Raw genomic sequence first — 27,274 nt, forward strand, 5'->3', positions numbered from 1 at the left:
ATGGACCAGTCCGGTACCAGTTTCCCTTCCCTGCAGTCGCCATTCCGGTTCTTTCTACCATTAATGCCAGGATCAAACGCAGAGAAAGGCGACTGGCTGCTCGTCATCCGCCGCGCCGTTTGACAAGTAGAAGCGGTGATGACGTCACACATCGAGACGTTCTCCATACATTGCTAGCTGGCTAAAGACTTCTATGAAACGTAGAACAAGAGCGACGCCAAGTGGAATAAACTTATGGTGCGTTCACACTGCAGTAAGTGACCCAATTCCAATTTTTTTTGACGTGATGCGACCTGTATCTGATCTTTTCATGACAGTCTGAACAGCACAGGTCGGATTCTTTAAGAATGTGACCCATATCCGGTACGTATCCGGTTCAAATGCGACCTAACCTCCAGGCCGCATCCATCCGAACTGAACGTCACCGATACTAAACAAATTCTGCGTCCTGATACGGGCAAGCGGGAAGAAAAACAACTATGACGGACTATAATGAGGATTAAGTTGTTAATATGCTGCAGATGTGTAAGCTAAGCTCCACCATTAGTCTCCATGTTTACTTCCGCAAACACTGGGCACTTCTTCCTTTTATGGCGGTTGGCAGAACACTGAGAACGCTGACGCTATGGCGCCCTCTACTGCGCATGCGGGACACTTTCAGGTCGTTTGCCCGTTCAGACAGCAGAACATATACAGGTCGCATATGTGTGGCTGTGTGAACGGCCCGTGAAAGAAATCCGATTTGACAAAAAATCGGGATTGAGGCTGCAGTGTGAATGCACCCTAACTTTTGTCTCACCCTCATCAAGTCTTTGTCAAAGCCAAAGCCTGCAGTTCATGTATTGGATAAATAATTAATTGTTGATGATATTTGAGGATTTTTTAAAATGTTTTTTGTGGACTCCTTTATGCGGCTCAGCCTTACCCAGACTCTGCCTCCAGCGGCCCCCGGGGACATTGAGTTTGAGGCCCCTGGTCTAGAGGTAAATTGTTACAGTACATAAAAAATAAATTCAGACTCTATGAAGTTTGGTCAATTCCTTGAGGTTTGAACCAAAATAGCTGAGTTACCATTTATCTGACAGACTACCTGAAAGATGGAAAATATATAGTTTGATTTCATGCTATTCATAGTTTTAACATTTTTGTTTTCAGATAACCTAAATAAAATTTTAAAAATCCATAGATCCATAATCCCATGCTGATATCTAACTAATAGCCTGTGCTGTTAGCACTTCTAGCTTCCAAAGGCTACTTTAGCAGTTCAAGATAATTTTTAATTTGCTGTCATTTCTAGATTAAAAAAAGATTTTCAGTTATTTCCTTAAACTCCATTAAAACTTTTTTAACAGCAATGGAAGATGAGATCTGAAATGCTGCAGTAGCTAAAGTGTTGTTAGCTTGTGATGTTAGCTATTATAGCAATATTTATTTAATATGACATATTTCCTTTCAGACTATCTCTTAATAAAAAAAGATTTATAACTAAATGTTAGCTAGCTGCAAACTCAAATTTAAAGATCAGAAAGTTACTTTTTAATTGATCAAAAAATTATAGTCTTAAATTCGCTTACAAACAACACAAAATATTTTCTTTAATTTTTTTTAAATTCTGTTTTCACATTTAAAAATCTGAAAAAGATGTCAACATGCTGATATTAACCCTATGCTAGCTATGCTAATGTTTTCTAATGCTAACATTAGCTTGCAAAGCTAATTTTGAGATTAGGATTACATTATTTGATTTAGTTAATTGATTTTGTTCAGCATTCACACCATTAAAAACATGAGTAATAACTTCTGGGAAAACGTACAAAACTTTGGACAAGAATTAATATTTAGTTTTCAAATATTGGACAAATTATCTAAGTTAAACCTAAACCGTCATATTTTTCCCAGAGTGTAAACTGATTATCCCACTTTGTTTTTAACGCATTCCTCCGGCTGTAACTTACCTGACCTCATGCAGTTTTTCAAGCAAAGTTCTTCTGAGTCGAACCTATTCTCATTTCCTCCACAACCTCCAAACCAGAACTCTGCACAGAACCCATTCTGTCTGTCAAAGAACCACTTAGCCTCAAAGTCTTTGCACGGCATTCCCGGGTCAAAGTCAAGTGAGCAGGAGTCTGCCAGGTCATTAGCTACAACATGCAACATAAAAATAATGGGAAACAAACACACATGTGCAGAAGGACAGACAGGGAGAGAAGGCGTTTGTGTTACGATTAAATTTAAAACATGGAAGATAATGTGTGTTAAAATCAACAGGTTACATTACTATGCAAGCAGTTTTTAGACATTCAGAGGTTTTTCCTACAAAAACAAGAACCCACGATCTCCAGAGCAGCTACGTTATCCAAAATGAAGTCAAGAGAATGAAAGTGGATTAATTTGGAGTTTTTACAAGTGAACTGAAAAGTTAGTTATGACTACATCTGCTAAAATGTTAGTTTATTTAATAATTTAGAAGCTTTTTGTGGTACAGGTTGTGAACCTCAGCAGCTGCTGACTAAATCCACACTGGTTCTTATTGGATGGTTTTCCTGTCGTTTCTTCTTACCAGGCTCTGGTTTGTCCAGCGGTGTAGTTTTTACAGTGCTGCTGCCGAGGCTGGCTGCTTCTGTGAGGAGAAAGAGGCAACGATGAAGCTGCAATAACGGGACGAAGTTTATGAAAATACAGGTAGTTAATATGAAACTTCAGAAAAGGCTCTTTAAAAAACGATTCTTTAGGTATGAAGCAGCTTTTGAAGATGATAATGTTTTAGTTTGATGATTCAACAAGTTTAGAAAAAAGAAATATTCGCTAAACTTAGCAGAAATCATAAGTATAAATAGAGTTCAGTCCATTTTAATTTGACTCCAGTCTGTCTGTCTAGTGCAGTGGTTCTTAACCAGGGTTCATCGAACCCCTGGGGTTCGATGAGTCGGTCTCAGGGGTTCGGCGGAGCCTCTGCCGCGGAGGTAAAGACACACTGTGTAAAGTCGTGTAAATCACGTTACATGGCTGAGCCAATCAGAGCTGCAGAGGAGCTCTGATTGGCTCGTTCCTGGACAGTCAGCTCAACTTTGCTGAAAACACCGACTATATTTTGAAGAACTGATCTCAGAGACTCTACCTTTTAAGAAGACTTAGTGATCTAGCCATGTCTTGAATTTGGGGGGAAAAAATCATATTTTATTTATCACTACAGAAGGGTTCAGTGAATGCGCATATGAAACTGGTGGGTTTGGTACCTCAAAAAAGGTTAAGAACCACTGGTTTAGTCAAAGTCCGGTTCGGTTGGTGAGGTGTGAATTGACCTCTGACCTCTGGTCCTCCAGACCTCGGTCTGGGTTCTGTTTGAATGTGAACGCCAAGCAGTCCAAAGGCCTCTCCAAAAGCAGGTAGTGGACTACAGCACAGGGCATTCTGGGTAAAAACAACCAAAGCTAATGTGCTAGCCTAGCGCTAGCAGCAGAAATGGCTCCTGGTCTTTAGCCTAAAGAGAAATCCTCCAACCGCTAAAATCTGACGCCTCCATCTTGTTTCCATCTGGTGAAGAAGGAAGTTGCTCTCAGTGTCTTCAGAGGTTCTTGGTGCAGCGCCCCCACAGGCCAGGAGGGGAACAGGTCGGTTTGACTCAGAATCACAGCAGCTGGAGGTGGAGCAGATGTTCTGGTTCCAGTAGAACCGGGTCGACCGGACCATCAACCCATAATCTCTTTTTGCAACTGAGTTATAGAATAAATGTTTTTAATCTGTTATTTAAGTTATTAAAATGTTAGATTGTTTCTTTGAAACAAAATGATCCCCCAGTGGAAGAAGAGAAACAGCTTCATCTTCCACGGCGTTTGTTTCGCTTATGCGTCAGATTTGTAAAACGTACCAGAAATTTGCAAATACAAAAGTTATACAAAAATAAAATGCAAAATGAAAATTTTAATGCATTAAATCTCTGCAGCTAACTAATCAAAATTAGTGAAGCAGTCTGAGGTTGTGTGTTTGTTGAACTTACTGGTTGTGACGATGCCCTTGCGAGTGGAGATGGCCTGCCCTTCTGCTGTGTACGCTGTGACCGCAGCGTGATACGTCTGAGAGCTTTCCACGTTGAACACCGCGATCTCTGAGCCTGAAACATTGGTCTTCACCACCAGGGTGTGGTCCAGCAGTCGGGTCACCACCACCTCAAAGTAGACCAGCAGTTTGGGTTCGGGGTTGCTCCACCGCAACGTGAAGCTGCTGGCGGTGACGTTGGAGACGTGCAGCTCGTCGGCGTCTGGAGGGTGGAAACAGAAAACGTCAGAATAAAGGAAATCTATCAGCATTGTTTTTTATATCAGGATACAAATATAAAAAGGTTTAATGCTGATACAACTACTACTAGTGCAGCATTTCACTGTAAAATTTTAAGTGTGGAAACAAGGTGAAAAATTAGCATGCTAACATGCTAACCCCTCAGGTCAGATGTTTTCATATTTCCATCAGTTACTTGAATTTCATGATGGCCGTCTTTTGATCCAATTATTTTCATAAAATGCTACCAATTTTCAAAACCCAGATGAACTTTAAGACACATCAGGAGTTTTCCACTTTGGTCAACATATTCATACAACTTTAAAATAAGAAAACGTGGCAGAATCAGAAACTGAAGACTTTGCTGTTAGTGAGTCTCAGACCTGGAAGGACATGAGAAACTGATGTCTTAATGTTAGCATTAACTTTGACAAATTTTTCATGTGTTACTAATTCCTTTGTATGTCGTGGTTTAGCACTTGCTTCTGGTAATTTCTTGAGTTAGCATTAGCTTCTGCTCATGTTTTTATATGTTTAGCGGGTTAGCATTAGCAGAGCTAATATTTAATAAATCAGTGTTTAGTGAAGCTAACATTTTGATTAGCTTTTTGGTTAGCTTCACTAACTGGCAGTACCTACTGCCAATTTTAGTGCAAACATAAATTCTCCATTACAACCATGTCAGCTATTTTGAAAAATGTTCACCAGAAAAAGGGAACGCAAAGTCAAGAAAATATATATCTATGGTCCAAAATATGTTTAATTTGATATAAAACATGTTCATCTAATTGGCAATTTCAGTGTAAAAACTCATTTTCCATGACAACCATGGCGGCCTTCTTGAATAATTAAAAGAAATATCAGTAAATATGAAGTTTGTGCATCTTACGATTGAGCTTTCTTTCATTAACTGCTTGGTGGTTGTCATGATGCTTCTGGTGTTTCCTAGGGAATAAACATTGGTGAGAACAGCGATTAAAGGCTAACGGTGGGAAATGATTGAGAGGTTTTCTGGCTCACTCCTGGTGGTGTGAAGGTGGCAGCGGGCTCTTCAGCGGCTGGTCACTCTGCGTCCACTGACAGTTTTTAGATTGTTCAGGTCGGCTTTCAACTGTAAAGCAGAGAAGATGTCATGAATTTCAGGCTGGAGAAGGATTGCAAAACAGGCTGCAGAGGAAAATCAGTTGAACTCACAGCTGATATACTTAGCAAACAGCTGGCCAAACGTCTGGATGTGTTTGTCGTAAAAGTGGGAAATGAGGTCGAGGCGCTTGAAGAAGACATCAGAGGGTTCGCTCGCCATGCGTGACAGGACGAGAGCGTCCCTGGGCCCCACCGACTCGCCCACCCCGAAGATCACCAGGAAGTAGCCTCTGCATTTGACCTCGTTGGCGATGCGGACCAGCTGCTCCTCGTCCTCCTGCACGCTGCCGGTCACAAACAGCACGATCACCTTCCTGTCGCGCTGCAGCGGCGCCTTCTCAAACACCTGATCCACGGTGGCCTCGATGGCCGCCGGCAGGGCGCGGCCGCCCTCCAGCTGCTCCGTCTTGTCCAGCAGGAACCGGACGACGGTCTGAGCTGAGGCGTGGTCGGTCAGGCCCAGGTCCACACGGATGGGCTGGCCGGTCCGGTTGTGGATGAACTCGTAGGGAGCCTGCTGGACGACAGACACTCTGGCGTGATGGACAGAGGCAGTGGGATCCGAAGACACGTGAAGAGCCTCTACGATATGAGCAATGTATCGTTTAATCTCGATGAAAAAGGACGGGAAGGTCGACTCGGAGCTGTCTATGATGAAGGCCATGTCGATGTCCACATCAGACGTCAGAGATCGCCGATCGCGGCTGGCCGACGGAGGCAGGTAGTCACAAAGCTGGTCTGGAGAGCAGGAATCTAGAAAAGACCAAAGTATTATTACTGTTACTAATGATCTAGTTGCATCAAACTAAACACAACTCTGTTGTTTCAGTCTGAATGAATCTGATCCACATGCAGACTGATCAGAGATCTGCTCTGATGAGACCAGAGGGAATCAAACCAGACGAATCTGAATACGACAGATGGAGGTAGTGAGTGTGAAACATTAATTAGAAACACTGGTTCGCGTGGCACCATTCAAACTTTTGATTTCAAAGCCTGAGAGAGCACTCACACGATAAAACGTTGCAGGTATAACAGGTTTGGTTTTACATTGTGACGGGAGCAACACAAACGATTTCACTCAAGATGGTTCAGAGTATCAAACATGGCCGACAGCAAATGGAGTATATTTAACAGAGAAAACCCGTTTAAGGCCACGTCCGTTGATTTGTCTTCAGTATTTTGGATTCCTCTCCATGTTTGCTGTCTGACTGGATCACAAACCGGCTCACAAACCGGCTCCTCGTGTTTGTGAACCCGGCGCTAGCGAACATTACGCTGAATGGATTTGAACTGTGGTGAAAAGTTTTTATCAGAGGTTTGATCTCCAGCTTTAGCACCACCTCGCTGTTCTTTATTTCTACATTTAGCTTTGTCTTTTCACAAAATGTATTTAAAAATGAAGAGACAACTTTGAACAATTTTCTGTCACTTTGACATTTTTTTCCAAAATGGCCACGAAGAAATGAATGAATGAAATTAAAAGTTAATCTCCTACATTTTCAAGTCATTTCATGTGCATGTAAATAATCAAATGTTTTAATTTGTGTCGAAAGTTTATTTTTTCCAAATAAAATGCGGTGAACATGTAATTTGCGTCCCAGTTTAACTCTTTATGAACCGGAAGCGTCTCACCGTAGCAGACATGGCAGCTTAAGATCTTTTGGAAGACCGACTTGTACTGGGAGCTTCCCGGGGAGGGAAGGACGATGACCTGGGCCAGCGCCGTGTTGTTGACCTGGTGTAAAGAAGAATGGGTGAGATGAGCTGCTTTCACAGAACCTGTCGATCTTTTCGCTGGTTGGGTCGTACCTGAACTGCCCGGCTCAGCTCTCTGCTCTCGCTGTTCACCAGCAGCAGCGTGGCGATCCCGGCATCGTGAAGGCGAAGGGCGGCGTTGGTGATTCTCTGGGTCTGCCTGACACGATGACCAACAAAGAAGACGGCGACCTTCCTCATCAGGAAGCCGCTGCGGACCCTTTTGAAGGTGTTCTGGGCCACAAAGCTCATGGCCGTGTCCAGACTGGCCTCCTTACTGGACCGCGGTTTCTGCAGCCCCTCGATGCGATCCAACAGCGACCGCTTCTTCGTGGAGTCAGCGAACCGGAACTCGGTGACCACATCGTTGCTGTACAAGCTGAGAGCGACGCGAGCTCCTCTCGGACAGTTGCTCTCGGCGATGGTGATGTTCCTGACCAGGAGGGCGGCCGTTTCCCGCATGTTGTTGAAGACCTGGCTGTCCACAGCCTGGGAGACGTCCAGCGCGAAGGCGAGCTCGGTGGGGTACAGCGGGCACTCCTGCTTACCTAAAACCAAAGACACCCGGTTCTCTGGAGAAACACGGCCACCTGAAGCATCTCCTGCGAATCAACAACCCTCTACACTCACCATAACAGCAAGCTAGGAAAGAAGAGAAAAGAGTGTAAGAAACTGATTGTAAAGAACAAAAACACAGCCAAAGGTTAAAAAAACAACAAAACACGCTGAAAGCCATGAAAACTTACGACAGTTATCTCTGATCTTCTTGACCAGGTCACATTGCTGAAACGAACAATAAATAATTAGAAAACGAAAATGAACTAAATAGATGCAGAGAAAAGCTTGATTTATGAGCTCCGTATAATTTATTTGATAAAATGGTGCCTACCACAACACCTGGTCCTCTTGGTCCTTTGGCCCCCTGTAAAGCAAAAACGATCCATTAAATCTCAACCTTACAACAGGATCATCTCCATCTACATAAATGTTTTTATCTACATTTATGTTCCCTTATTAGAGCAGCAGCTCCTGGCTCCATTAACAAAGGCTTTGAACTTTAGCTAAAAATGCTGAAAGTCATCGATGTTTTAATTATAGACAACAAATTTAGGTTTTTAGCTGTTTTTTAGTTTGTTTTTTTTCATAGAATAATCATATTGAATTTCCACAACACTATGACACAAAAAGTAGCAGTAATATATTTTAAGTGTATTGTTCTTGTTAGTTTGGAAAATGTTTTTTTCCCCACCATTCAACTAATATCCATCCTTTTGCACAAACCTAAAACTATAAATGTAGTAGTAGTTCTTAAAAATTATAAGAACTTTCTAATAGAAGATGTTTATAAAAAATAAAAAATCAAAAGGTTATGTACATAAGCTGGAGTATTAGGCCAGATTTAAATAATTTTGTTTTTTTTAAATTACAAGAGTATGATTTTGTTTGAAGCACTTAAGTGTTTGCTTTTTAATTTTGTTTGATTCAGTTAAATGTGTTATCAATATATTTATAATAGTAGGATAACAAAGTCAACATAAAACAAGAATAAATCAATAATATTATAAATAAAGTAGTAATTTTATGGTATACCAAAAAGCCTCATGTTAAAATGAAGAATGTTGAGCATCTTGCTGCTTTGATCCAACATGTCCGCTAGTCAGTTTGCCAAAATATTTAAAGTTTTAAGCTTTGTTCTGAAAAAACAGCTTCTTTTCTGCATATCACCATGTAAGCCATAGCTGTCAAGTGTCCCGTTTTCTACCGGCTTTCCCGCCATTCTCCCATCTTATTATTGTCACATAAATATCCCGGATTGTAACGTCAGTGCGCCACCGCATGACGACATTTCCCGTAAAAAATTAATTTGACATTGTTTGTTTACTGCAAAAGGACTCGGGAAGCAGAGGATATAAGGCTATATTAGATTTTTATTATTATTTTAACAGAGTAAGTGGTATCAGGGGCGCGGTATAGGAAGGAAAAGTGATGACAATTCTAGGGGCCCTGACCAGCAGGGGGCCCTCCACAATTTAATTATTTAATTTTTGTTTATAGAAATAAAAAAATAAATAAATAAATCAGGGCCCTGTCAATTACTAAATTAATCATATTGTATTTTCAAAGATTGTTTTTAGCAGTAAAAATGTAATGTTTCCACTCCCAGACCAAAAAACACACATCCATATTTGCCTGTCTGCGTTAAATGGTTCGATCCTGTTGGAGCTTCAGAGTGACGCTGTTAGCAGCAGACAGTGGAAATCACGAACGATGGTGGCGGTTACTATGCTGCTAAGAAAAGTTATAAAATCAGGTTTTCAAAAAAAAAAAAAAAAAAAATGGCAAGAGCGTTAATTTATAACCCAGCTTTTCTCAAAGAGAGGTGAGTAGACTGTGTGAAATTATCAACCATTTAGCATAATTAGCTTAGCTACGAACTACTGTTTGCCTCCTTTTCACTAGCATTTAATGAATTAATCAGCTAGCATAGCACAGAGCTGTGCAGATTCAAACTGTGAATGCTCAGTTTAGTTAGCATAGCTACCAATGACGGCAGATAAACGGTTTCTTGTAATGATAAGTTGTTTCTCCCCCATTAGCACATTTAGCAGTGAGTGAATGAGGCTAATTGACAGCGCTAAGACCCTCCTCCTGGTTCTGATTGGTTGTTTTGGTCAGAACGGTGCATTACTTTAACCAGTAATAGTAATTCAGGAAGGAGATGGAGGAGATTGATTGTTTTCACAGATTATGTCTCATAAACTGCTACAACATGACAGCTTTAACAAATATGGAGAAAACATATTTTTTATTAAAGTTATGCACTGCAGCTTGAATAAAATGCAACTACATGGCATTTTTAGAAGTCTGGATTGCTTTATGTGTATTTTGCTCGTTGCTTTTGACTGTTGCTCCTGGGGAGACATTTCAGTATCTAAAACTAATAGAAAAAAATTAAACAACCTACTTGCACACTGGATGTGGACTGCTGGATGTAAAATTCATGAGCAGTAAATATTGTACTAGTTATCAGTGTTGAACCACAGAAAGCAAGGCAGCCTCTAAAATTGTGACGCTTTTTATGGGTCAAATAGACTCAAAAAATTGTGACAGTCTGCGTGGGGGCCAAACTAATTTTTTGTCAGGGGGCCCAAGAGTCCTGGTGGCGCCCGAGTGGTATAATAGTGTGTGTGTGTGTGTGTGTGTGTGTGTGTCTATATATACTGCTCAAAAAAATAAAGAGAACATTTCACTTTAATTTTGTGTGTGGCTCCAAATCCAGGCCTCCATTGGTTAATAAATTTGATTTCCATTGATGATTTTTGTGTGATTTTGTTGTCAGCACATTCAACTTTGTACAGAACAAAGTATTCAATGAGAATATTTCATTCATTCAGATCTAGGATGTGTTATTTGAGTGTTCCCTTTATTTTTTTGAGCAGTGTGTATATATAAATTCCCCTCTCACCCTCCGTGGGTGGTCTCTCTCTCTCTCTCTCTCTCCACCTCTCTCTCTCTACCAGAGGCCTGGGAGCTTCAGGTTCTCCTCCAGTATCTTGGCTGTGCCTAGAACTGCACATTTCTGGACTGAGATGTCTGATGTTGTTCCTGGGATCTGTTTGAGCCACTGCTCCAGTTTGGGGGTGACTGCCCCGAGGGCCCCGATGACCACAGGCACCACTGTGGTCTTCACCTTCCAGGCCTTCTCCAGAAAATATCTATTTATGCTACTCTTGCTGAATATTGTGATGATATTGATTAGGATTGAGCCAGTTTTTCTTGAACTTTTTCTAAATTTCCTCTTTGCTTTAGCATCCAGATCACTTGGAATATAAATCAACGATGGGCATGAAGCAGTGTGAAGGGGAAACACCCTAAATCAGTGTTTCTCCCCCTGGTCCTCAGCCCCCCTGCTCTGCATGTTCTAGATGAGCCTCTATTCCAGAACAGCTGATTCAAATGACTGCAGGACCATCAAGTGCTGCAGATCCTGTTAATCACCCAGAGACATAATCCAGGTGGCAGAAGGGAAACACCTGAAACATGGAGGACAGGAGGCCTGAGGACCAGGGTGGAGAAACACTGGCTTAAAGCATCCAACTGGTCCCATGTGATGGCAATTAGGGCTGAAACGATTCCTCGAGTGATTCGAGTCCCTCGACTATTAAAATTCCTCGAGGAAAATGTACCTGCCTTGACACTTAGTTAATTTATGTTTTATCATTTAGCGCGCCGTGTTCCGGCCGGAACATTATTTGCGTTGCGCGGAGCTCTGACTTCCGCCTCTGAGTTGTTGACGAAAGCTAAGTGTTGGCTGCACAACATTCAATTTTCAAGTTCGGCCCGTGGGGATTTTACTGATTGGTGATAATTCCGGGTTTTCATCGTTTTCGGGGAACCAATAAACATCCTTAAATAACCGGAGCGACGCCGGGAGTCCGGCAGCCTTTCTGCTCCGGAGCTGCTGGTTCAGAGCTGAGGAGGATTTCTACAGGTGAGCGGAAAACACGGGGGCGGCTGTTCTGTAGTTGATGGTTACAGTGAAGTGTAGTTTTACCGACGAACCGCACAATAAATTTCACATCATCCTGGTCTCAACAAACAAGTGGCGGAAATCATCGTGGCGGTACATGGCTGGTAGATGAGTTTCTGAGTGNAATAGTGTGTGTGTGTGTGTGTGTGTGTGTGTCTATATATATATATATATATATAGTGTCATGTGGTCCACACTCCTTACCAGGTGGTGGCGGTAATGCTTACCTAACGTTTCTTGCCAACCACCAATGAAGAAGAAGAAGAAGAAGAAGAAGAAGAAGAAGAAGAAGAAGACATTTCTCATATTCTCAAGTCCAAAACCCAATTGGTGTGACGTAAGCAGGCAGCAGAGTGGCACCGAGCAGACAGAGGACAATACAGTTAGCATCCATAGGTATTTATGTTAATTTTCTACCTGTTGAAATACCTGAGCTCCTTACTACCTGCTGTTGTCAAACCCAGTTTGTGTCCATGTGCTGTGTAGCACTTTGGTTAGAGTAAAGCAGAATTTGCTGCATCCTCAGACAACAGCACATGCTAGCAGATGCTAATGTTAGTATCTACAGCTAATTATTATGATTTTTGTGCTCTCTATAAAAATAACTAAATTGTGTTTTACAAATTTATCATGTACAGTAGTCAACACATCCTGAAATTATGTTTGAAGTTAACAATAGTTCACTTTGAGATAAAGACTGTGCTACATTCAAAATCCAGGGTAAAGGTCAGTGTACTGTGCTGACTCTGCCCTGTTTGTGGGCCCATATAAAATATCTATAAAGCAAAGGAGCAGCCAGTTTGAAAACTTCAGAATAAAAGTAACATGTTTAGCATCACCATTGGCTCAGGCTAACCATGATGCTATCCATGTAGCTCATCATAGTTATCTCAGGCCTCAGTGCATGATTCACTACTTTTGTTGCTATATTTTTTGCTTTTTTTTACTCTGAATATTGTGATGATATTGATTAGGATTGAGCCAGTTTTTCTTGAACTTTTTCTAAATCTCCTCTTTGCTTTAGCATCCGAATCACTTGGAATATAAATCAACAATGGGCATCAAGCAGTGTGAAGGGGAAACGCCCTAAATCAGTGTTTCTCCACCTGGTCCTCAGCCCCCCCCTCCACCCCTGCTCTGCATGTTTTAGATGTGCCTCTAATCCAGAACAGCTGATTCAAATGATTGCATGATCATCAAGTACTGCAGAAACCTGCTAATCACCCAGAGATACATCCAGGTGGCAGAAGGGAAACACCTGAAACATGCAGGACAGGGGGCCTGAGGACCAGGGTGGAGAAACTCTGTCTTAAAGCATCCATCTGGTCCCATGTGATGGCAATTAGGGCTGAACCGATTCCTCGAGTGATTCGAGTCCCTCGATTATTAAAATTCCTCGAGGAAAATTTACCTGCCTTGACACTTAGTTAATTTATGCTTTATTATTTAGCGCGCCGTGTTCCGGCCGGAACATTATTTGCGTTGCGCGGAGCTCTGACTTCCGCCTCTGAGTTGTTGACGAAAGCTAAGTGTTAGCTGCATAACGTTCAATCTTCAAGTTCGGCCCGTGGGGATTTTATTGATTGATGATAATTCCGGGTTTTCATCGTTTTCGGGGAACCAATAAACATCCTTAAAATGATCGGAGCGATGCCGGGAGTCCGGCAGCCTTTCTGCTCCGGAGCTGCTGGTTCAGAGCTGAGGAGGATTTCTTCAGGTGAGCGGATAACACGGGGCGGCTGTTCTGTAGTTGATGGTTACAGTGAAGTGTAGTTTTACGGACGAACCGCACAATAAATTTCATATCCCGGTCTGAAGAAACGGGTGGCGGAGCGCATCGTACATGGCTGGTAGATGAGTTTCTGAGTGGGACGAACGAAGATGCCATAAATATCCCGTATTGGTCCCCTTCCCCACCCCGTTCTTACTTTAGTTCCTTGGTCTATCAATTGTCTCTCCCCCACCCCTACATTAGGGTTTTTTCGGTCGTCTTCCCCCCGCCCCCCATCTTACGTTCGTTCCCTCTCCTGCCCACCCATCCCAAAAATGCTCACATAGGGTCCAGGATATCCAATTTCTCCCTTCTGTCCAGGTGATCCAACATCCCCGGAGACACCCTGGAAAGAGTCAGCATGAAGTCAGGATGCATGCAAGGTGATTTCATTCCACTGCTGCAAACATTTATTAGTGCAAAGCAGGGAGCGAATGTGAACGTACTCTTTGTCCACGGTTCCCTCTGGGTCCGGGTCCTCCGCTGGGTCCAGGGTCTCCGGCTGCACCCTGAAACCATCAAACTCATCAAACAACCTGCAGACGATCCACAGTGCGACCTGGAAACGTGACTTCGCCTGACCTTGAGTCCAGGGAATCCTGGGAAACCATCATCGCCCTGTAAAGAAGAGCAGACGGTATGAAATAATTAACCTTTTCATATATAGTGGTCACTACAGTGGACAGCTATCTGAAAGCCATTTTCTTGAGCTTCTTGTGGATTTTTATGTTATAAATGCACACAGACCACTGAAGTGGACACTAATTCATCATAAAAGACACTATCATCTACTGGCCATCAACTTCAAATGCAAGAAATTATTTTTATTAAATCCAATATGGCCAACAGACCAAAGAACAACACTTCTGATGTATTTTTCAAATAACAACTTTGTATTTGGAGAAAATTACAATTGATCACTTAAAGAAAATAAAAAATATATGGTAACACTTTATTTGAAGGGGTTGAATAAGACTGACATGACACTGTCATAAACATGTCATAACACCTGTCATGAACATGAATGAGCCTTCATGAATATTTATGACNGGACAGCTATCTGAAAGCCATTTTCTTGAGCTTCTTGTGGATTTTTATGTTATAAATGCACACAGACCACTGAAGTGGACACTAATTCATCATAAGACACCATCAACTACTGGCCATCAACTGCAAATGCAAGAAATTATTTTTATTAAATCCAATATGGCCAACAGACCAACCCGGTCCCTCCTTCTACGACAGGTAAAACAAATATGGTGACATCAGATAACCCCTAAAGAACAACACTTCTGATGTATTTTTCAAATAACAACTTTGTATTTGGAGAAAATTACAATTGATCACTTAAAGAAAATAAAAAATATATATATATTTTTTTAAAAATTTTCCTACTGTTTCTTATGCCTTAAGAAAATTTTTTTGAAAAAATAATCCTGACACCAAGGATCATAATTTATGCATGAAAGGGTTAAATTCATGCCTTCATGAAGCAGTGTTTAGCCAAACAGTAAACGCATAAATCCATTTATCAAAACGTCAAGCTGAACCAGAACCATCAAACATGTTGTGTCCTGAACAATCACTTGCCTTCCTTCCTTTTTCTCCCTTCGAACCGATCCCGTCTCTGCCATCTTGACCCTGAATAGAAAACAGGAACAAAAAGCTGTGACCTTGAAATGCTGTGGCTTCCTGGTTTCTGGGACGTTTTGCTCATATTCAAGCATCTTCAGCTTTATGTAAATGAATATACCTTATATTTACCAGATATTTATAAAAAAAGAAATTACCTAATTTAAGATGACAAAAAATGTAATTGAAAATATTTGTATCCTTAAAAATTGTTTGCCTGTCTACTTGATGCTTTTCAAACTGTCTCTGTTGATATTTAATAACAGTGTGTTTTTTAAATGGAGTTACATAAACATTCTGATCTTTAAAGAGTTAAATTACTTTATATATGAACTCTTAGTCACAGTATTAACATTTATGTAAACATTTCAAGATGAAGTTGTTTGAAAATATTAACTTGCATAGAGTGAAAAATATTACTTTTTTCTATCAGCAAAGCTGTGCTAGCCTAAAATAGCATCTCATTGCTAAACATGTAGCTGCTAACGCTAACGCCATGTTTCTAAAGAAGCTCCATGACCTGGAGCTGGAAACATGAATGACTGCCAGTTTCACGGCTGCGAGTTTTAGGAGGTCATGCAATAAAATATTCTGAATTACTGAAAACACGAATAGAGAAAATAATTCAAATGTGCTCATAATTAATATGTTTCAGTGAAAGAAGTCGGGACAGAGAGGTTAAGAAGCTTTTATCCTCACCGGCTCTCCGTGGGGGCCAACCGGTCCAATCACACCCTTGGGTCCCGGTTCTCCTGGTTCTCCCTACAAAGAAAACATGAGAACCAGACACAGGGAATGAGGACAGGAGTATTTTTTGAGAAAATGCCAAAGTAGTGAATCATGAGTGTTTCTGTGGGCTGAAAGGTTCGGTTCCGCAGATATAATCAGGATCATGTGGCAGGAGCTCAGTCTCTCTGTGTGTTCAGTCATGTGAAGCAGCTTGGTTGTCCAAACAGTCTCAGAATGAAACTTGAGACTCGTCACATTCGCTCCATACCTTGCGACCTAGAGGTCCTCTTCTTCCGTTTTCTCCGTTTGGACCAGGATTACCTCCAGGACCCTGAACGGTGAAACGTCGGGACATTTTGGGTTAGGTGTCCAACATGACCCTAGACACAGAAGAGCTGATGGTTTGGTTGGCTTACTCTGGGTCCTGGGTTGCCGTCCTCCCCTTTGGGTCCTCGTGTACCGACTGGTCCAGCTGCACCCTGGGAAAGGACAGGGCATGTCTTTACATCGTTCATTCATCTTATCAGCTAATGACTAATGAATGAAGTCAGCTACAGTCACACAAAGCTTTGTTTGGAATTGTTGGGATCCAATGAAAACAAGTATTCATCATCTGTGAAGTAAAGCAACTAAACTCACTCTTGAGCCTGTGATACCAGGCTGTCCGGCCTGGCCTCTGTCTCCAGGAAGCCCGCGGTTTCCCTTTAGATGAGCAGCACAGTGGTGCGTTACTGTGAGCGTTACTCAGATATTGGGATGCAATTTTTCAGAGAGGAACTTACAGGTTGTCCTGGCTGGCCTCTTCTGCCATCAAGTCCCTTAAAAAGCAAAGGATACGCTCAAGGCTAGGCTCACAAGGAACCTGAAAACTTTGTAAGTGATTTAATGAGTTATTTACCCGTCTACCACGATCGCCAGGGGTTCCTTTCAACCCGTCTTCACCAGGAACTCCCTGTTATTTGGGAACAGATATCCCCGTCACCATAATTGCATCAAAATTGAACCAAAAGAGCAGAAAAAGATCGGGCTGTACCGGCGGTCCGATATCACCGCGTTCTCCTTTAGGTCCCGGACTGTTGTTATCTCGTCCCCTCGTCCCCTAATGAACAGAGACACAATTACCTCAGTTTTACCTCCACTTAATGTTAAGAAAACTAAGTAAAGGCCATGTTTATAAAAAATATCAGTGCAATATGATTACTGTCTATTTTTAGTTTAAAAAGAAACCAAGAACGGAAACAGAGACATTTTCCTTCCATCTTAATGTCTGGTGTTCAGTGAACAACAAGTCCGATCACCGGTTGACACAGAGAAGAAGACAAACGCCTAAACATCCACCATCCATGTTTCCATAAAACTGTTGGGATAATTTTACTAATGAGGTGTGGTTTCATCTACTGGTCTGGAGTGAATCAGCCAGGCTACGCAGAGCGTTGGGATGTTAATATTTCGAATAAATGTAATAAACAGGAAGTGGAGGTAGAAACTGCACATTACAGGGCAATGGAGAAAGGGTTTTCAGGAGTCCCTTGCTGTTGGACATGTAATTGTTCTGTTATGTTAACTAGTGTTGGCGACGGTACGTGTGGTCTGGAGACGTAGAGAAAGAAATGCAATTCCTTGAAAACATCTAATGGGTCACGTGAGGTAAATATTCATTATGTCAGAATCCAGTTCAGTCCGCTTTAACCCAGCTACAGAGCAGGGCATTCTGGGTAAATGCAACCAAAGCTAACTTGCTAGCCTTGCTTTAGCAGCAGAAATGGCTCCTGGTCTTTAGCCTAAAGAGAAATCCTCCAACCGCTAAAATCTGACGCCTCCATCTTGTTTCCATCTGGTGAAGAAGGAAGTTGCTCTCAGTGTCTTCAGAGGTTTTTGTGTCGTTTCCTTCAGTGGTTCTTGGTGCAGCGCCCCCACAGGCCAGGAGGGGAACAGGTTGGTTTGACTCAGAGCCACAGCAGCTGGAGGTGGAGCAGATGTTCTGGTTCCAGTAGAACCGGATCGACCGGACTGAAGGAGGGAAAACTGCCTCATTCTGTAAACGTGCTTTCATTTCTCTTTGAGGGCTTTTTTTGGGGGTTAAGCCAAAAACCACCTGAAGCAAGCACAAAAACTTCTTTACAAAACTGAAGTTTTTTTTAGTTTTGCCTTCTCCAACCTTTTCTTATACGATACCTCAAAATGTGAATAAAAAAAAGTTGATGGAAACATGGCTGTTGTTTGGGAGGGGGGGGGGTAGAAGTGACCAACTAATCTGACATTTGTCTTTTGGACTATGGGAGGATGCCAGAGCACCTTGCACACACGATGAAACGAGACGGTTTCTGCACCTTCTAGCTGTGAGGCTACAGGAGATATACAAACAAAGCCCTCAGGATAAATGTTATAATACGCACAGGATCTCCTCTGATTCCCATTTGTCCTATGTCGCCTGCTTGTCCTTTGGCTCCTTTAGCACCCTAAAAAATAAACAAACACAATGTTTTAGTTTTTTCATCCATTTTTTAAATGCATCAGAGGAAATAAATAAAACTGTGTGACGTTTCTTACTCTCCTGCCAGGGTTTCCTCTGTCACCTGGAGGCCCAGCAACTCCACTTTTCCCCTGCAAAGATGTTAAACACACCATTAAACCAAGCTTTGGGAGAAAAACAACAGAGAACTGAAAACACAACATAATGCAACTGATTCATTATATCAGAAAAAAACCTTACTTCTTCTCCATTGATGCCATCAAGTCCAAGTTCTCCTAATTCACCCTAAAGCAGAATTAGATGCTTAGACAGCTGCAGATAACGTATCACATGTTTTTTATTACTTGGGAATATTACACTCACCTTTTCTCCTGAGAACCCGCGAGATCCCTGGAAAGAAAATATGTAGCTTTGAATCACTGTTGCTGTAATTTAATTAAAACTTCTTCCTTTATTCAGCTGAAAGGTGAAAAAAATAATTCAAACCTTGACACCTCTCTGTCCAGGACATCCCTGGAAGCCCTGAGTACCGTTAACACCAGGAGGACCTCTTTCTCCCTGGGATTATAAGAAATGGAAGCTGAATACAAAAACATTAAAGATATGAAAGGTGGCTGATATAAAAAGACATTTGGACTCACTGGTCCACCCTCGTCACCAGGATGTCCCGGGCTTCCTGGTAATCCCGGACTACCCTACAGAAGAGCAATGAAAGTATTAGTTTTCCCTTAGGAAGCTAACCCAGGGTTACAGAAATATGCCTGTGTCCGGTGAAGGTACCTTAATCCCGGGCAGGCCCACGCCCCCTCGGTCTCCTCGGTTCCCAGTACATTTGCATGGAACGCCACAGCACTCCCTCTCTGCGATGTTGTCCTAAGGAGGAAAAGCAAAATATTTTTCAGGAACTGTCTAAGGAAATTTAACCTCCAGAAAAGACCTTGGTTAGGTTCTATCTGTACCCACCAGTTCCTCCATAAGTTCATAGTCCAGGTCCATGACGTTGAGTTTTAAGGGCCTTGTGTACCTAAAGCCGCGGCCAAATTCCAACAGCAAAGCCTCTTCAAACTGCTCCACCCGCTCCAGCCCAACCAGAATGAAACTGTTCACTCCTGATTGAGGTTGTACAGAAACATCATGTTAAAAAAACAGCTGGACAGTAATCAAGCTCTTTCTCCTGTGAGATCTCCGTACCCGACTGACGAAGCTCCTCAACTCGTCTCTTTATTTCAGCGTATGGAGCATCGAGACCATCCGTCAGATGAATGATGACCTTTAGGTTCAAAGTGGAAACAATGATCAGTTTATGATTTTCCAATAGCTTTGCAAGTCGTTTCCAAGTGTTTGAGGAACCAACCTTGATGGTGTCGGCTTGTCTGACTCGGAACCGGTTCATGTAGGCTTGGATGGTCTGAGCATTCAGGATGAAGGGGCCCTGACTCCGCAGGCCTCTGAAGGCCTCAAACAGCTCATCAGGGTTGTCCTTGAAGTCGATTTGGACCGGCCTGGAGGCAGAGTCTAAGGCCAGCATGCCCACCTGGATGGAGGGGTTCTGCCCTCCAGAGCAACTGATGGGGGCCATTTTGGAAATTCTTTGCAGAATGGCATTCATCTTGCTCTGAAGGTTACTTTGAGTGCTGAAGATGTTCTGGCCAGACACATCAAAGCCAACTAGCACCTCAACATTGCAGGCTGTAAAACACAATTTTTGCAGTTTAGATATTTTCTTATCAAAAACATTGAAATTTTAATCTGAAAAGCAAATTTTAGGTTTAGCAGCTGTATCTTACGCTTAGCTGCTTGTTGTGTATCAATGCAAAGTTTCCCCTTCACTTCATCGTCCAAAGCCTCCAGGATTTGTTCATTGAGCTCTGACAGCTCCTGGAAGGTCTGTGCTCGGGCCACGGTAGACGACTGACTCGCAAGGTTTTCCAGCTCATCCTGAATGTCGCCCACTCCAACAGCAAAGATCCTTACGCCTTTGTTCTTCAGGCCCAGCGCAGCAGTCTTCCCGTCGTCCTGTGAGCGACCTCCTGTGACAAGCATGAGGATCTGAGGAGTACCTTCATCTTTCCTACTGCCTCTCTGCTTGCTAAAATGGACGTCTTGCATGTGGCGAATGGCGTCGCCGGTCATGATTCTGCGTCCGCCTTTGTATTCTATCTTGCCGATAGCTTCGATGATGTCGTCCCTGTTGCTGTAGGTGTTGAGGAAAAAGGCGTCGCTCACATCTGTGGCATACTGTGCAAGGCCGATTCGTAGGTTGTCTCTTTCGTTGTAGAATAGATCAATAAGATTCATGATGAAGTCCCTGACGTTGTTGAAGTTGCTCTGGCCCAGGTTGATGGATCCATCCATTAGGAATACTATGTCAGCCTTTTTGGATTGAGGCAAATCTTCCGCTAAAAGGAAATAAACATGTAGCAAAGAGTCAGAATGGACATGAGGGAAAATGGGGAACGTAGCCACATGTTTGTTGTCGTTTAAATTTCTGTCAGTTTTGACTCGAATCAAAAAGCAGTAGATATTATTTATATTTATGCTTTTGCTACAGTTTAATATAAGTTTAACTTTGTTTTTTAGCTGAATCTCACTTTTGACTACATAAAAACTAGAATGCCCAGAATAACAAGATAAAAATCTACTCGGAAATGGCAAAATGTTTCAATAATAAGCTATTTCATTAGCAAGAGATAATAAAATGTATTTTGTTGTGCTAAAATGTAATCACGTCTGTATTTTAGATGAACAAAGATTATTCAGTCAAAACAACTAAACAATACAGAAATCAGGTTAATGCTGCCAGTAAACGTCTTCACCATAAATTAGAGTAGTAATTCTGGAGGGAGATTTAAACATGATGGTCATGAGAAAAACTTTACCCAGAATGCATCGCTGTAAAACATCTGAACGGTTCCTGTGCTGTTGCTACAGAGGTTCACATATCAACCCTTAAATCTCAGTGCCTGAAAAGATTTTTCCTTTTTATTGGATGAATACTTTCCAGCTTTTTATTCTAATAGTTGGAAATTCAGAGACTTGATCCAGTTGGCCGGATTGATAACTTTTGACCAACTGGCTCTTAAATGTCTTGTTTTTGTGTTTAGGATCGAATTAAACTGCGTCACTGAATTTATTTCCATCTGATTTGGTTTAAATTCTGTGTGACTGGAAAGAATTTGCTTTTTTGAGATAACATTTGTTGTGAATTAGAGCAATGTAAATAATTTGGATTACTTTAGGATCATTTATAAAGAGACAGTGTAATAAAGAATTTATTTAGAATAATGTTAATTATTTAAAGACTGTCCTATCTCAGCTTCTGTGCAGAACAAAATAATCTACATTTTTATGAATAAGTGCAGTGCATTTGACTCACTTTACATTTTTGAAGTTGTACTAGATCCCAAAATACTTTTGTACACTTGGCTATTGTCTATTTTTGTAGATTTTTTGTTGTTGTTGTTTTTAGGGCATATTTTTGGTTTACCCTCTAATGAATCTGCCCCATAGCCAGGTGGACACGTTAAGTTATCTTACTTACTTGGATAAACATATGTGGGGAAAGCGGTCCCTGTGGAGCCTTTCAGTCTGGAAATAACCCTGTCTTTTGCTGTTGGTAAGTTGGGGAATGTAGGCACTGTAACAACATCTTCTGACGACGTGGCAATTTGACTTAGCTGAGATCTGTCAGCGTTGCCAGTCCCAACACCAATGCAGTTCACCCGCTTGTTCTTCAGCAGCGGTCCAGAGATAGAAACCGATTGGGAGGACGGTCCTCCTGTGAGCACCACAAGATGCTGGGAGGCATCAGACAGACGAACGCCGGCCAATGGTTTGACCTCGTTCTCTAAAACATGATCAATGGCATTGGCCAGCTGAGAGGAGCGTCCGCCCATCTGACGAAGGCGTTTGACAGCAGAAAGCACAGCCTGCTTGTTGTTGTGGGTGTTGAGTGAGAACTCAGTTTTAGCTCCGTCTGCGTACTGAACAACAGCAATGCGAACTTTATCAGGCTGCACATCGAGCTGTTGGACAATGCTGACGATAAAGTCTCGAATATGGGCAATCCCATTGGGACCTGTGGTGTCTGAGCCATCAATGAGGAAGATGATGTCCTTTTTCCCAAGATCTAGGGTGGCTGCAAAGTAAACAAAAATATGACAAAACATCAATTCCAGCAGGTTACCACTAACAGTAAAGTAAAAATAACATTTCTTACCTATATCCACTGTTGGAATATAACTGCTGATGATGTCAGAGGTGGATATTGTTTGGACTGAACTAATGAGTTGTGGATCCACTCTTTGAAGTTGTTGAAAACTGTCAACGGAGTACACAAGCTCAGGCTTTAAGGAAATCTGTCTCAGCTCATTTAGATCTGCGTTTCTTGAACCAATGGCAAGGGGTGCAATCTGATTTCTCTTTAGCTGGTCAGCTTGTGTGGACACATCATCTGAAGACCTGCCGCCTGTGACCAGAATGAGGAACTGAGGCACGCCTTCCTCAATGCGGCTTCCTGCAGATCTCTGGTAGATGTTCCTGGAGACCCATTCAAGAGCCCGGCCCGTGTTGAGCCGATTTCCACCGCTGCTTCTGAGTTTCCCCACAGCCTGCCGGACTTCGGCTTTGGTGGAGTGCTCGTTGAGGAGGAATTCTGGCTTTGGATCGTTGCTGTACTGTACCACTGAGACTCTGACCCTGTCCAGTCCTACATCCAGCTGCTCCACAACTCTAATTATCATGTCACGGATGGATGGGAACTCACTACGTGTTGCAGAAGAGCCATCAATCAGAAAGACGACATCCCTCTTATCTCCTGTTGCTGCTGGTGGTGTGAATACTGTTAAGACACAAGCAAAATAAAACACTATGATTAATGCTCCCTTACTTGGATGTAGGATTAAAAACATGGGGCATGTAGAAACCCTAATCTAAGACAATCGTATACCAAGAAGACCATCAAGACCTTAAAAGTATTTGTACTTGTGTTGACCAAATGATTGAAAAACGTTTAACTATTTTGTTTCAGTCATTGTAGGAACGAAAGTTGTTTCTATGTTTTCAGATTTCTGTACCATAAAATCAGGATTTCCCCTCCAGTGGCCCACTGTGTTGATGTCTTAAAAAATGTTAATAGGAAATTCGAACATTTGACTAGGTAATTATGTACTTTTGGAAGACATTATTGACAATACTTAAAAAAAACAACAACTATGGAGAGTCTTAAAAAGGCAAACACAATGAAATACAATTCAAATATATAGCATCTGTTTTTGCACTTCAGTTTACATCCAGATTGAGTAGATTTTAAAACAAGATATGTAATCTTAAATTATGTCTTAATGCTGGTCGGATTTAAGTGCAAAATAAAAAAAATTACTTAACAGTAATTATTAAGCATTTGTTGATATTACTCTAGGAACATCAATTAAATATTCCTAGAGTAGTAAATTAAAGTATTGTATAAAGTTTTATTGTGTTCTCTTAGTAATGTTCTGCTTTATAATGACTGGAGCTTGGTGCTGTATTTTGATTTATTGGTTGTGATTGGTTACCTGTCAAAGTGAATGCAGTATTTACTAGAAATACTCTGAATGAATGGGGAAAAAAACAGTTTGTGTTTCACCCTTTCATTTACATACTTTTCTAAAACGTTTATTGTGGAAATACACATTCACATCCATTCAGTTATTCTACTCAGATTCACATTCCTTTGGATCAGTTTATTAATTTTAATAATTGCATTATTTCATGTTGTAATGTTGCTCTTTTTATGCAGTATATTCTTCTGTTTTTATGTATAATATTTTTATCTTTGTTACTTTACATGTTTTGATCATCAGTCGCTTTTCTGCTGTTGCAATGCTTTAAACATATCTTTAACTTGGAAGGTACTCAAGCTATAGATGTACTTTTAAAGCATTGCCAGGACTCAACCTAACGGGTGGAAAACTCTGTATTCAAAGTGCAAAATAAATAAATTATCAGCACTAAAGTAAACACCAAATCATCTGCAGCTGTTTTAGCTGTGGATGTGTTAGATGTTTCCCAGTTAAGAACAGGAAACACTTTTAAATTACGCAGGACCAGGAAGTTCACCTTTAGAAATGGCCTAACAGTCTAAGGATGTTTCAGTCCTGTTTTAGGAGTACTAAAGCTTGTTGTAATTCTGGCAAATAGATAAGTAAACTTTATTAGTATAGCATCCTTCAGAGCTAAAAAAAACTATAGACATTTAAAGAGAAAGGAAATAAAAGACAATTTACCTTCATAAGTTGGGAATTGAGGTCTCAACCTTGCAATATCCTCATCTGATAACTCTGTTATTGTGTTGATGAGATTTTCTTGGACTATGTACAAGCCAGGGAGGTCATCAACAGTAAAGGAGAAATTTGGGACATATGACACTACTTTTAGTTCTGTGGGGTTGATCTCCCTTGTGCCAATGCTGAATGAGATGACTCCAGATTGCTTGAGGGAAGAGGCTTGACGAGTGATATCATCTGTTGAGGGCCTACTGGACACAACAATAGCAAACTGCGGCACACCTTCTCGCTTCCTGCTACCTCGTGCTGGTATCATGACGTTCTGACTAAGAAACTGCAATGCTTGGCCAAGGTTCCGCTGTCTTCCTCCAAGCTGTCTCATTTCCCTGATGCCGTTCAGGACGCCTTCTTTTGTTGTATAGGTATTGAGATGCATGTCAGCCTTGGCAGAGTCACCATACTGGACCACACCAATTCGGATCTTGTTTTCACCCACGTTGAGGCTCTCGACCACTCTGCGGATGAACTCTTGGATGATAGCAAATTCTCGCCCAACACCATCCGATCCATCAATAAGGAAGACGACATCTTTTCTTGGGCCTTGCGATTCCGCTGTAAGAAAAACAAAATGACAATGCATTAGTCTAAATTCAAAGTAATCTTAAGCGAGTGATCAAAATAACTTGATTTCAATGATGTGGACCTGATTTAGATATTACTAAATAGGCCTTTTTGCACTACAGGGCCTGAGCTGTTTTACCACAACCCTGTCTGTGTTTAGACTGCGAAGGCTGACACCTCCAAAGTGGGCAGGGATCAAATTCCTTCTGAAGTTGCCAAAGCCATCACCCAGAGGCTTTAAAATTACCTCAGCTTTGCCTTGTCAATGAATAATAAAAAGTTTCCATCTGAGAAGGAGCTGCCTTAATGGAATGCTTTTCCTCTCTGAATGGTTATTGTAAACAATGACAGAAAAAAACTGAAGGCCAACTGTTATTTTGATGAATTCACACACAACCCGTTGGTCCCGATGCCCAAACATTTTAACTGCAAGCACAGAGTACATCATGGATGTAACTAAATTTATAAAATCCCATCTGAGTGTGTTGAAGAGTTAAGAACAAAGTACTTTAGAGTGCATCTGTGATGATGATGATGATGATGATGATGATGATGATAGGACGCTTGTAAGCATCACATCATGCTTTTGCATCTGATCAACATCAAAACCCTAACACATTTGATTACACACAATTCCTGTCTATGTTCATAATTGAAGTGCAATTATTTAATTTCATTGTTTATATGTAGTTACTCTGACCACAATCAGAGGTTTTAGTCTGGAGAAACAATTGCATGTAGTCAACTTAAGACAGATGGATAAAATGAGAATGATATGTTTGATACTGTCAGTCAGAAATGAGGATATCAAGAAAGTCTAGCAGAACCTCAACAGCTGAATCAAACCTTCAAAGACATGACGTAATATTTTTAATTGTAATTATGTTTCTAGTTCATAATGAAATTAGAGTGGTACCCTCAGTGATAAAGTCTTAGTCCTTAGGATGCAGCATAAGGGAGAGGGTGTGTCTGAAGGGGGCAGAGAATATTGGCCCAAATTCCTTTTGTCCTAGATTGTGCAGTTGCTGTACCACACAGTCATGCTGAGGCAGAGGATGCTCTCAGTCACAGCTCTGTGGAGGTTTTTTAACAACTGAGTCCAGCCCCTTTCAATTTCCTGAGGAGTTTTTGCTGGGCCTTCCTCATCAGAAAAGAAGAGTTCAGTGACCAGAGGTGATGTGGATGCCCAGGAATTTGATGTTGTCTAGGCACTCCACTACCGCCCTTGTATACTAATAGGTGGGTGCGCTACCTCCTGGAGTCCACTACGGTGTCCTTGGTCTTGCTGGTATAGAGCACCAGGTTGTTTACTCAACACCACTGGGAAAGGTTCTGGAATTCCTTTCTGTACAGGTTCTCAACATTGTTTATCAGACCCACTGCGGTGGTGTCATCTACAAAATTTAGAACCCTGTTAGAGGAGTATATGGCTACACAGTCGTGGGTGAACAGTGTAAAAAGAACCGGACTAAGCACAAAGCCCTGTGGTATGTTCAAATTAGGACACCAAGTAATTGCCCGTGCATATTTAAGTTTTTGCCAAAGGAATTTAGTTTGCTTTGTTTTTCAGTCATTAAGGTAGATTTTTTAAGATTACATAGTATTGTCAAAAATGTGATAACCTGTTAGTTTTCATTATTTCTTATGTAAAGATTTTATTGGCTCTAGTGGCTTTTATTTGACAGTTAATTGACAGGAAAGTGGGCAATGAGAGAAGGGGAAGACATGCGGCAAAGGTCGCCAGGGCAGGAATCCTGGCGACCTTTGCCGCGGCGGTCGATGCATTCTCGACCGCCGCATTGAGAATGAAGTCCTCCACATGTGGGTTGTGCTAAACCCCTGCACCACCACAGCACACCGAGTTTTCATTAATCTTAATGTATAAATTACCACATTAGGAAAAATGAACCTTCCATGACAAAGATTAATCTCTTAATGCTAGTACATCTAATATTTCAGGCTGTAGCTTTGTGACTCAGGCTGGGTAATTTATATCCACAATAATACAATGTCCTTTTTGGCAGTGTCAACTGAGAAAAGAAGGGAAGGCAAAAGAGTCAAAACCTTTGATCAAA

General features: G+C 41.5%; 1 protein-coding gene across 3 annotated transcripts in view; it reads right to left on the minus strand.

The window, feature by feature from the left end:
• Nucleotides 1-1,777: 1,777 nt before the first annotated feature.
• Nucleotides 1,778-27,274, minus strand: part of LOC103132049 (collagen alpha-3(VI) chain) — an 80,443-nt gene continuing 54,946 nt past the window's right edge. For all 3 annotated transcript variants that reach the window (XM_016667119.1, XM_007543801.2, XM_007543803.2), the window contains 36 exons: nucleotides 24,579-25,190; nucleotides 22,532-23,152; nucleotides 21,854-22,450; nucleotides 20,100-20,711; nucleotides 19,667-20,001; nucleotides 19,504-19,582; nucleotides 19,276-19,421; nucleotides 19,093-19,185; nucleotides 18,954-19,007; nucleotides 18,799-18,870; nucleotides 18,676-18,702; nucleotides 18,553-18,597; nucleotides 18,390-18,443; nucleotides 18,236-18,298; nucleotides 16,873-16,938; nucleotides 16,738-16,791; nucleotides 16,622-16,657; nucleotides 16,479-16,541; nucleotides 16,256-16,318; nucleotides 16,108-16,170; nucleotides 15,810-15,872; nucleotides 15,069-15,119; nucleotides 14,061-14,096; nucleotides 13,925-13,987; nucleotides 13,762-13,824; nucleotides 8,066-8,098; nucleotides 7,923-7,959; nucleotides 7,807-7,818; nucleotides 7,231-7,724; nucleotides 7,054-7,156; nucleotides 5,470-6,171; nucleotides 5,296-5,386; nucleotides 5,165-5,220; nucleotides 3,998-4,258; nucleotides 2,561-2,620; nucleotides 1,778-2,141 (listed from right to left, as the gene is read on the minus strand). In XM_016667119.1, the coding sequence (XP_016522605.1) occupies nucleotides 1,912-2,141; nucleotides 2,561-2,620; nucleotides 3,998-4,258; nucleotides 5,165-5,220; nucleotides 5,296-5,386; nucleotides 5,470-6,171; nucleotides 7,054-7,156; nucleotides 7,231-7,724; nucleotides 7,807-7,818; nucleotides 7,923-7,959; nucleotides 8,066-8,098; nucleotides 13,762-13,824; nucleotides 13,925-13,987; nucleotides 14,061-14,096; nucleotides 15,069-15,119; nucleotides 15,810-15,872; nucleotides 16,108-16,170; nucleotides 16,256-16,318; nucleotides 16,479-16,541; nucleotides 16,622-16,657; nucleotides 16,738-16,791; nucleotides 16,873-16,938; nucleotides 18,236-18,298; nucleotides 18,390-18,443; nucleotides 18,553-18,597; nucleotides 18,676-18,702; nucleotides 18,799-18,870; nucleotides 18,954-19,007; nucleotides 19,093-19,185; nucleotides 19,276-19,421; nucleotides 19,504-19,582; nucleotides 19,667-20,001; nucleotides 20,100-20,711; nucleotides 21,854-22,450; nucleotides 22,532-23,152; nucleotides 24,579-25,190 (6,110 nt within the window). In that variant the 3' untranslated portion in view covers nucleotides 1,778-1,911. The remainder of the gene's footprint in view (nucleotides 2,142-2,560; nucleotides 2,621-3,997; nucleotides 4,259-5,164; nucleotides 5,221-5,295; nucleotides 5,387-5,469; nucleotides 6,172-7,053; nucleotides 7,157-7,230; nucleotides 7,725-7,806; nucleotides 7,819-7,922; nucleotides 7,960-8,065; nucleotides 8,099-13,761; nucleotides 13,825-13,924; nucleotides 13,988-14,060; nucleotides 14,097-15,068; nucleotides 15,120-15,809; nucleotides 15,873-16,107; nucleotides 16,171-16,255; nucleotides 16,319-16,478; nucleotides 16,542-16,621; nucleotides 16,658-16,737; nucleotides 16,792-16,872; nucleotides 16,939-18,235; nucleotides 18,299-18,389; nucleotides 18,444-18,552; nucleotides 18,598-18,675; nucleotides 18,703-18,798; nucleotides 18,871-18,953; nucleotides 19,008-19,092; nucleotides 19,186-19,275; nucleotides 19,422-19,503; nucleotides 19,583-19,666; nucleotides 20,002-20,099; nucleotides 20,712-21,853; nucleotides 22,451-22,531; nucleotides 23,153-24,578; nucleotides 25,191-27,274) is intronic.

This window comes from Poecilia formosa, unplaced genomic scaffold (genome assembly GCF_000485575.1).
Source record: "Poecilia formosa unplaced genomic scaffold, Poecilia_formosa-5.1.2 Scaffold910, whole genome shotgun sequence".
Classification (NCBI taxonomy): domain Eukaryota; kingdom Metazoa; phylum Chordata; class Actinopteri; order Cyprinodontiformes; family Poeciliidae; genus Poecilia; species Poecilia formosa.